This window comes from Microtus oregoni, unplaced genomic scaffold, assembly GCF_018167655.1.
Source record: "Microtus oregoni isolate MIOR12 unplaced genomic scaffold, Mior012 000033F_ref0000390, whole genome shotgun sequence".
Taxonomy (NCBI): Eukaryota; Metazoa; Chordata; class Mammalia; order Rodentia; family Cricetidae; genus Microtus; species Microtus oregoni.
The window spans coordinates 14,364,347-14,375,000 of NW_024543092.1; the positions used below are offsets into that span (position 1 = coordinate 14,364,347).

The 10,654-nt window shown below is 42.7% G+C and overlaps 1 protein-coding gene across 1 annotated transcript in view; it reads right to left on the minus strand.

The window, feature by feature from the left end:
* Window positions 1-10,654, minus strand: part of Nox3 (NADPH oxidase 3) — a 65,888-nt gene that overhangs the window by 54,946 nt on the left and 288 nt on the right. The window contains exons 2-5 of the mRNA XM_041680343.1: window positions 10,192-10,287; window positions 9,973-10,083; window positions 8,644-8,728; window positions 335-480 (exon numbers count right to left, since the gene is read on the minus strand). Of these exons, the coding sequence (XP_041536277.1) occupies window positions 335-480; window positions 8,644-8,728; window positions 9,973-10,083; window positions 10,192-10,287 (438 nt within the window). The remainder of the gene's footprint in view (window positions 1-334; window positions 481-8,643; window positions 8,729-9,972; window positions 10,084-10,191; window positions 10,288-10,654) is intronic.

Here is a 10,654-nt window from a genome sequence, read left to right on the forward strand (position 1 = left end):
GAATCTAACATCAGTGAAAGAAATCTAATCAGGAGCCACTTTCAAAATTCATAATATTAGGGCTTTATCAGGTTTTTGCATTCCTAAGATATCACGTATGTACTTTCACTGTAATTTAATTAAGCAGTGTGTGTTTTCTCCTTGCCCATATCATTCCAGCCATGCTAATGGTTGCAAAACTAGCTTTTAAAAAAGAAAGGTGAAATTGATATTAGCATTTGGCAGAAACCTCTTTTATCCAGCTCTTTTATGTAAAGCTTTCAAAATCTATTGTTCTCGGTATCAGGATGGGAGGAGAAGGATTCTGCAGAAGCAAGACCATGCAAGAGCTCACCGTATTCAAGGTGCGGACAGGATTGATGTAGCTCTCATTTGGAGCATTGCCAAGTCTGGAAAGTGCAGCCAGCAGCCCCTCAGCATCCTTGGCCTGACTCAGGTGGTAGCGCTCCATGTTGAACAAGTGTGCCACAATGTGGATCGCTGAGGATGAAGAGACATCAAGCATAGGCTGTATCAAACTCGCTCCTTCTAGCTCTTTCAAAATGCCATGCTGCTACCCTAAGTTTCTCTGTTCTGGTTTTGGCAACCGACAAGAATAAGTGATTTATCTGCGCAGCTTTCCCAGTGTCTCGAGTGGAGTGGGACATATGGTGAATAGTTTATCACATGCATTTTAATTATATTAAAAAATAAAGCCATCTCAATTTACTATGATTTAATTTTAAATATATAATCATTTTGGAAGTGATGTAAGTCCTGATATCAGAACATGGTTATTGTGCTGGCTAGTTTTATGTCAGCTTGACACAAACCACAGTCATCGGAGAGGTGGAGTCTCAAATGAGAAAATGCCTCCACCAGACTGGGCTGTGAGCCACCTCTGTGTTGGTGGTCCTGGGATCTGTAAGAAACCAGGCTGAGCAAGCCATAGGGAGCATGACAGTAAGCAGCACCCCCTCCATGGTCTCTGCATCAGCTCCTGCCTCAAGATTCCTACCCTGTTTGAGTTCCTGCCCTGACTTCTTTGAGTGGTTGAGACAAATAAATCCTTTTCTCCCTAACTTGCTTTTTTTGTCCTTGGTATTTCATCATAGCACAACAGTAGACCTAGCAAGGCAGTTATGTAGACCAGATAATTCATAAGGAAAGATGATATAGTGATAGGGATGGAAATACAAAGCTTCCTGAAGAAATAAGAAAGAATTATTCCAGGATATGATGCATCATTCACTGCAATGTATGTTTATTTGGCATATAGGTTAATGCTAGGGAGAGAGTGTCTTTACATTTTTTTCAGACATATTTTCTGTACTTCTCATATATTATAACATGTATGTGTGTATAGGTACATACATATATATGTATATATATGTGTGTGTGTGTATATATATATATATATGCTGAAACACACACACACATTCACACACACACACACATGATTCTTACAGAATTGAAATGAGCCAGTTCCAGTATTTGTGGAACCAAACATATTCTCTCTGTATTGTTAAGTGAATTGTGCTATTTAATTCTGAGAGTTGATGTTTAAGTGCTAGGTAAAGAGGATAAATTCAAGGATACAGTATGATTTGGTCTGAAGATTCTGCATCCATGCTGCTTTCTCCTAGCTCGGGAACTCTGTCGGGAAGTCAGCTGTCACCTTATCTCCATGGAGACCAAAGTGGGTGGCCAGTTGACACACACCATTGTGATCACACTCCAGTGTGAATACAGGATTCATTATTCAGGACATAGTTATTTTCCCACTTTCATAGCTTCTTCTGCATCCTCAACAGGAAGTAGCTGTGCCAGCTACTGTTATAGTCTGTACACATTGTGGGTGTGTCACAGTATTCTCCATGGTTGTCTGCTGTGATTGGAGGTGGGGCAGAATGAAGGGAAAAAAAAACCCAAGCAGCTTCTGGTCTGTCCCTAGCACCTATATAAGAACTGGGCACAGCAGTTCAGGATTATGATCTCAATACTGGGTGGGGCAGAGATTGGGAGAGAGGTTGAAGCCTGGAATTGCTGGACAGCCAGTCTATCCAAGAAATATGGTGAGCTCCCACCTCATGGAGAGACCCTGTCTCAAAAAATACGGTCAAAAATAAGAGAGGAAGACACCTAATGCCAACTTCTGGTCCCCATACATACATGTGCACAGGCATGAACGCATGTACACAAGACACATGTATGCAGTTCTGAATACACACACAAGACACATGTGCAGAGGTATGAATACACACACAAGACACATGTGCACAGGTATGAATACACACACAAGACACATGTGCACAGGTATGAATACACACACAAGATACATATGTGCAAGTATGATTGCACACACACAAGACACATGTGTAGGTATGAATGCACACACTAAACTTCTCAGAATATCGCTGCTATTTTGGTGCCTGTGTCATAGCTGCGCTGTTACTAAGAAATTCCATCTTCTATTTAGCAGAATTTTCTTTTCTGTAAACTGAGCTCCTTATGTCAAATTCAGCTCCTCTTCTGAATGGCAAAGTTCTGCTCATGCTTTAAGACTCAGTTCAAAAGCTGTTTCGTACACACATTCTTCAAGTGCACACACACGCACACATGTGCACACACACCATATTTTGATTACAGCTTCTCAGAAAGTACCGTTCTGAACATTTATCTATGCTCACGTGTCTCCAAAGGACTTTGGCTCATCAAGACTTGTCCGTTTGAAACTTCAGCTTAGCATCAGTGTATATTTCACGATTATTTGCTAAATGACATTGAGTTACAGAAAGACAGGGATTAAAAAGGAAGGGGCAAGAAAGCAATTGATTGTTTTCTGATTGGAGATGTGTATCTACTGATGTATATTTCTGGCATATCTTTCTTTCTTTCTTTTTTCTTTTTTTTTTTTTTTGATTTTTCGAGACAGGGTTTCTCTGTAGCTTTTGGTTCCTGTCCTGGAACTAGCTCTTGTAGACCAGGCTGGCCTTGAACTCACAGAGATCCGCCTGCCTCTGCCTCCCTGGTGTCTGAGATCATCACCGCAGTTATCCTAAGCGTTTGTTTCCATTTGACCCTTCCCCCACTCACTTCTTTGCTCATTGCTTTCTTTCATTCTCCCTCCAGGGAGACAGGTACTGGGACATTCCCATTTCCTGGGAATGGAAACTGATTTTCATATCATATTAAGGGACTCGTTTATCAATGGACTGTCTATTGCCAACTGTCAGGAAGAAATGGTTTTTCTGACACTCCTCTCCCTTGTAATGAGCAGATCACAATCTGCTTCCGATTAGTTGATGTCCACAAGAGAATCTAACGTGTGAAACTAAAATGTGTGGGATGGATGACTTAGGACATTGAGCTACTGATTCTCTTCTGTTGCCAGGTGTCTTCTCTTTGAGCTAAAGATGCTAACCAAGTGGAGAAGGAAGCCCAAGACACCTCAAGAGGTGACCTCTAAGGACTTTGCAAAACTATGGTACCCATATTTTTCAAGTACTTTAAAGCTTCTATATTAAATGTTTCTTTGCTTCTGCCTTCTCCACCTTGGTTTGGTTTAACAAAGTAGATTAAATACATACTATTTTAGTTATCTCAGGGACCCCCAGGATAAAAAAACCCCGAGCCCATTTTGATCGTTTAAATGCTTTATTTTCCTCTTAGAGTTGACCTAACTTGAAAACTAAAAATAGATCTGTGAGCTGTTAAACTCAGGATTTCTGGGACCTGGAGGTCACAGGATATGTATTACTCTTTTTCCCTTTCAGACATTGAATTTTCTCCCTTTTTCTAAAAAACATGTCTTATTCTTTTTAATATGAACAATCAAAACATTGTAGTGTGGCAGAAGTTATTTCTGAAGTGGGTGTAAGATGCTGATGCATTAGTTTATAGCCCTCATCATCTTTGAGATTAGATTAGATTGGGTGTTAGTGTCTAGCAGAAATAACACTGAAGTGGATGCTTTTCAGTTACCTAGTTTATTTCTGCCTCTATTTTCTTATCTGTCAAATGGGTAGATTGAGCAAAAAAATGCCCATGCCACCCCCACATGGCACCTTAGATCCCTCCCATCACGTGATGCCCTGTGATGCTTTCTCTGAAGCTCACTGAAAATGCTTATCATTCAAAGAGAATCTACAGATGTGAAATTCATATGTTAATTTGTTTCCAGAACTCCACAGTGAGTGGTTTAAATGGGAGAGTTTCCTCTTGCCCTGAATCCAATGCCCCGACTGAAAATGAGTTCCTTTTGTGCCCTTGCTGACTTTCCATGGTATACTCCGCTGTGCCTGGCAAGCGCTCAAGATACCTCTTTCCGTAACCCACCCCGACGTACCAGACTGCCAGCGGGTCTTCCTACAATTTTATTTTCTCACCCAAATACTTTCCGAGAGACCAGCTATCTTGGCAATGCTGTGCATGCGCATTTAATTGGTCTGTGAACTTCTGAATTCAAATAAGGAAGTTTTATTGAAGAGCAGACAAAAAAAAAATCATAAAGGCTACAATTAGAGCTAGTCGCCCCAAGAAAGTGCCATTTATGTCTTTCTTTTCCTTCTTGGTTTTCCCCCTGGAGATCAAAGGGGGGATAATTGAGAGGATCTTGGAAAGGGGTCAATTCTGGTACCCTTCTGCCTGCCTGTCAGATACGGCAGAGGGTCTGGAGTTAGGCACTCCTTAATTAAGGTGGCATGGAAGCGAGGACCTAGGAGAGAATCTCCCCAGTGCTTCTAAAGTCAGAATCTGGCTGCCTTTCCAATGTGGGACCTGGTAGAGAATCGATGCGTTCTGGCACGCTGTGAGCCATGTGTTTGTAAGTCCCATTAAAACCTACGAGGAAGGACTCCGGGTGGAGCCTTGTTGACTCTCTGTGTACCTCCAGTCGAAGTGGTAAACCGGTTGGTAGCAATTTGTTAGAGGTCAGATCTGGAGGAGTTTGTGCCTTTGGGGCCATCTCTACCTTGGGAGCTCCAAATCATTATTTTCTCAGTACCTTTATTCGGTAGCCTCTCGTCTCAACCTGCCCCTGCTGTTTATTGATGCTTGCGAACTAATTTTAGCAACTCATCAGGAGTTGCACTCAGGGTAATTTTACACCCCTGAAACCTGGCAGACACAAGCTGCAGAATTTGCAAAAAGAGCTGTGTGGGTCACAATTTACAACTTTCGTTGATGGAAACCCAGGCTCCAAGTACTGCTTTTCAATTGGAGGGGTCCTCAAGGTCTGCCATGGACCAGGGAATCCAGAAAGATCCACGTTAATAAGAACGTAAAGGCTGTGAAACTACGATTTTTGTACCAGTGGGCTTCCAGGTCCCTGAACACGATTTATTCGCTGTCGGAGAAGGTTTGTGCTTATCGTAGGCAGGCAAGCAGGAAGGCAGGAAGAAATGGCTCCTGTCACTGCCTTTTCTGTGATGCCCTTGATTAGAGAGCATTGTTTTACCTCTTCCCTCCCCTCCCGAGCCTACATCCACCAGTCTCTAATTACATCCTTTAGTGATCCCACCAATTAGAGCCTGCGGTTCAACTTCTATGGGAACGGATGAGAAATCAGAGGTTGGCATGCAAACTTCTCCGCGGATGCATTTCTTCCAAGGTTACACACCTCTATTAAGCCAGTTGGCCGTTTGAGAAGCAGCATAATGGGCGAGGCTAATAAAATAAGCTCAGGGACACTGCAGCTGCTCTCCCATGAATACGGCAGAAGGACGAACGAGGAAAGCAAGGTGTAGCTATGAAACCGGGGCTGTGCTCCCCCCCCCCCCCCCAAAGCACAGTTGCTAGCCACATTTCTTAGTTAATGTGAAATACAGTAATTGCTTTGTCAAGGATTGGACGAGGGAGAGCATTTCCCTTCCACCACCCCGCCTGCTGTGGCTGGGCTGGAAACCACAGCAGCGGGGCTGGTTGCCATGGAAGACCGGATGAGGGTACATTGCTGGGAGATACAGTTCTGACCCTGGCAGGGTGAGCCCCAGGAGATGTCCAGGAGCAGAGACGAGCAGCAGGAGTTCAAGAAGAGGGGGCTGGAAAGAATACTAATGCCCTTCGGAGATTTTTGAGGCGAAGAGGGAGAAAGAACATCTTGCTTTTTCTCCTTGCAGCAGAATGTGAAATTTATGATCTTGAATGATTAGCATGGTTTTGAATCCATTCATCCTCCAACCCTGCTCCATCCACCCAGAGCTCGGGCATTTGTGTCTTGTACCCTTTCCTATCAATCTCTCCAGCCTCTCTCCCATGTGAGTAGATGCCACCCGCCCAGCTTTGATCAAATCTTTTGCAGTCTTCTTACGTTATTGACCAGGTCTGCTAAGATTTGAGAAATACCCCATGCCTCCAGGGCTCTCAGAGACAGGACTGTCACTCTTGTTTAGGGAGTGTGGCATGTAGAGAAAGCAGGGATCTAGGACAAGGGGTCAGACAGTGGGTCCTTGATATGGTAGTGCCTTACTCAAGGAGGACCATGAAGGAGAGGGAATTTTGGCAGAGGGAACATCTAAGCCAAGGCATCCAGGACTCTGGAGAGTACCCAAGGGGAAAAGGCAATGAGGGTGTGGCAAGTTAGCTGAAAAGTCCATCTGCCATGCCCTGGGGTTTGATTGACCTTATTTGCAATTACACAAGTGAATGAACAACCCCATATTCTTCAGATTCCCCAAGTAGATTTAATCCATATATCTCACTGAGGCAGAGCAATTATATTGCTATTGATGCTCTTTTAATTCCACAGAATGCTGAAGAGACCCACTCTGAGCTCACATAGCCAACCCCAGAGGGACAATAAAAGAATCTTGACACGTGATCCTGGGCAAATACTGCTCACACTAAATTTCACACCATCCAGAAACAATGCTGATCACAGGGGCCTCGGTCTTATCAGGGCCCTCTGCTCATAGGAGACATTCAACGTATATTACCTATGCATTTATACTATTGATTTATGAATACATACAAAGAATATAAACCCAGAGGTTTAAGAAGAAAGCCTTTCCACAGCTCACATTTTTATGTAGCATTTATGTCTCTTTCTGATAGATGTTAATGACCCTCCCCCCTTATATCTTTGTAACTTTCTGCCTTTAAGCTATGTATAGTGATAAGATCCCTTTTGCCCCTTTACTGTGTTCAATCTCGATTTAATGCAAAAATAAGGAATTTTGACTTTGTTTTTGCTTTTTTTTTAAAAAAAAATAAACAAATGTAACTTTGGTTCCTATCCTGGAACTAGCTCTTGTAGACCAGGCTGGCCTCAAACTCACAGAGATCCGCCTGCCTCTGCCTCCCAAGTACTGGGAGTAAAGGCATGTGCCACTACTGCCCAGCTAAAAATAAGGAATTTTGAAAATTTTTAAAGCAAGCCAGAGATTCCTAGAATTCCTTCTGGCTTCCTGGTCTGTGCCTGGAACCTGCCCACTGCAGGAAGCTCAGTGCCCTCAGGCGAAATTAATTCTGAGTTTTGATAGTTTCAGAGTGTGGCAATGACTTCCATTTCCAAGCTGATGTCTGTATATACAGGCATTGCTACTCACTTCCAAGGGCTCTAAGCACACAGGTGTATTCTTCGGCATTCCTTCCTGGCCCTGAGAGGTGCAGCTCTCTAACCCTCCATCCGCCAACTGTTTCCTCTAGGACTTGACTTTGTTTACATCAAATTCCTCACAAACCACAAAGCCCTTCTGTAAAGCGGATCTTGAGTTGGTTTGATCTGGGCGTTTAAGACAATCGATGGGGAGACTCTTCTCCCCACGTTTCACTGCACACCCAAACTTGTGTTAATTGGCACTTGGGCACCGTCTGTCATGTCTTGTTGCTTAATTAAATTCACATTTGTTTTGAGTGTTCCTTTTACTCTGCTATTTTTTATGCATGAGAGAATAAAAACAAACGAGGAAAACATTTTATAGTTAAATTAGTTTGAGAGGAAGAGTCCTGAATCATAACTCTTTATGGTTCCGGTGGCCTTTACTTCAACGTCTTTGTTTCCCAGCAAAACCACAAGTCAGCCTCCCCTCTCATCCTTTTCTTCCTCCTGGGTGTCTATCTTTGAACACAGATACTAATTTCTTCTTAAATGACGGTGTAACAGGGAGAGTAGCAGCTCCTAGGACTATACAATGTGTATTTTTCCTGCTTCCTTTATGTTCACTAACTCAATACTCTTCAGATTCCAGTTCACATGACCACTCTTCTGTCCTTGTTCTGCCTCTGATTGCAGAGCTAAGAGTAAGGTATCCTTACCACACTAAGACAAACACTATACTATCTGTGTCTAACATTCCCTAAACGGCAGGAGCCATTTTTGATTATATGAGTGAGATTTTGGATATAAGTTGATTTTAGTTTTGGATTCTGTGAATAGCAAAATGCTCATTTAAATAGGCATCTATCATTGTATTACAAATGAGCCTCTTATTCACAATCAAAAGGAAATTTCAATAACTTCCCTTTGATAATTGAGGCATGATTATGGAAAAACTCATTTGAGTATAGATTAGAAACTGAAAAATAATGTAAAGGCAAGGTTTCATGTGGTCAGATAAAAGGTCAAAGTTCCTTTTCTCTAGAGGCGAGACTTGGAGAGATGGGAACAAACTATGAAGTTAGATAGTACCGAACAAGCCCATTAGACCACTAGCAAGCTCTTACCCGCATTAACAGCTATCCCGTAGGCAACAAGTTTGTGGAACTTGAGGTTTTTGTCCAGTTGCCTTCCCCATGGTCCTCTGCAGCACTGAAGCATCAGAACAAAAGAACAGATGAGTAAGGGGTGGACGCAGAGCTAACATCCCCCTGAGATTTCAGAGGTCCAGACTTGGGCTCCACTGACCTCTGTGTTGCTTCAGGTCAGGACACAGGACGTACAAGCCAGTGGCAACTGATCATAGCAAAACTAAATTTTTTTACCAGTTTTGCTGGGATTTCAGCTCAATCCAAGTGTGGGAATTCTTAGATCTCTGGCTATAACTCAAGCTCTTAAATAAACCTTATAGCCATGCCTCCGTCAGCATAAAGGACACAGAAGCATAACTGCCACCCCATGTCTTTTTAGTGACTCTGACACTCTTTCTTATTATGTAAAGAAAGCCACTCTGCATCTATGACTAATAGTCATTAAGCTGGGCTGATTCCACAGGAAGTATTTCTTCTGATAAAGGTGCCTGGCAATCTTATTTTCCTGCATGTTGTTTTCATGCAGAGAGGAAAGCAGGTATTAGCATGGTGAAATAAATATGGCTACCACGCCCTGATCAGTCAGAATCACCAGATTCCATCCAGGCCTTGAGATGATGGTTAAGGTAGGAACTCAGATGCCCTACGTGGAGCCTATCTCAACATCTTATTTATCTCTCTTCAGTCAGAAATATCTGCAGTTCAAACTGCCATAATCCTTTCATCTCCACAAGGGAAACAGTGGAGTGACAAGTCCAATGTCCATAACAAACACCAAAGTCAAATCAGAGGTACTGATCTTCGGTTTTAACTAGTGTAAACACAAATTCCTGGGAGTTTTACAGGAAATTACATGTTTTTCTCTCTCTCTCTCTCTCTCTCTGTGTGTGTGTGTGTGTGTGTGTGTGTGTGTATGCACACAGTCCAAAGTCAGAGAATATCAGGTTGCCTATTCTTTCAGACTTTTCTTTATTCCCTTGAGATTAGGGCCCTTTTTGAGCCTGGAGTTAGTCAGTTTGCTGGCCAGTTAGTCTCTGCTGAGCGTCCTGCCTCTGACTTACAGAAGTGCTGGTGTTACACACACATAGACACACACACAGGCACATACACACACACACACACACACACACACACACACACAGACAAATACACCCTGCTTTTTACACGAACTCTGGGGATTTGAACTCATATCCTAAGGTTTGCATAGAAAGCACTCGTACCTGCTGGGCCATCTCTCCAGCCTTCAGTTGCAGTATGTTAGGAATAAACAACAACTGAGCTTGCTTAAAATATTTTTGTACTTACCACACTTGTTCCTCTCACCAGCGCAATGAAGTTCCGGCTGACAGGTAACAGAATTAGCATGCAGTTAAAATTGAGGCACACCGCAGATGCTCGGGCCCATGCTAGGGTAGACTGTCCACAAGTTAGAGACAGGAAAAGGAGGGAGAGTGAAAACATGGAAGCTTGGAAAAATAGAAGCCTTTTCTGAAACAATAACAGATTGTCATTAAAGCTACTTACACCCAGAATAACTCGCGTGTAAAAGAAAGCCTCCTCTTCGGCATACCAACAGAACGTGTCAATAAACAGATAGAAATTTACTGCCAGCCATGAGAGCTAGGATAGAGCAAAAGGAGACATGGTTAATGCCATTGTCCACCCCTAATTCCCCTACTCAGGATCACTTGGGCTTCTTTGTCTTTTCAGATGCTATGGAGAGCTTGTCAGTATTCATCGGAATTGTTCCATCCATTTATTTCTTCCAGATTAGATTTTAGCAGTGATTACAAATAAGAAGAAATGACTAATTTTGCTAATGTTGTTTTAAATGCGTGGGGTCAACTTCAAAGTATTTCCTGACAAGCTTAGACTCTCCTTAGTCAACAGGGATTGGCCGTGGTGAGAAGAGGTGGAAAAGAACTCTAGAAAAATGACAAATCCACAGGCTAACTAAAAGCTTCATTTGTTAGAGAGATGTACTTCT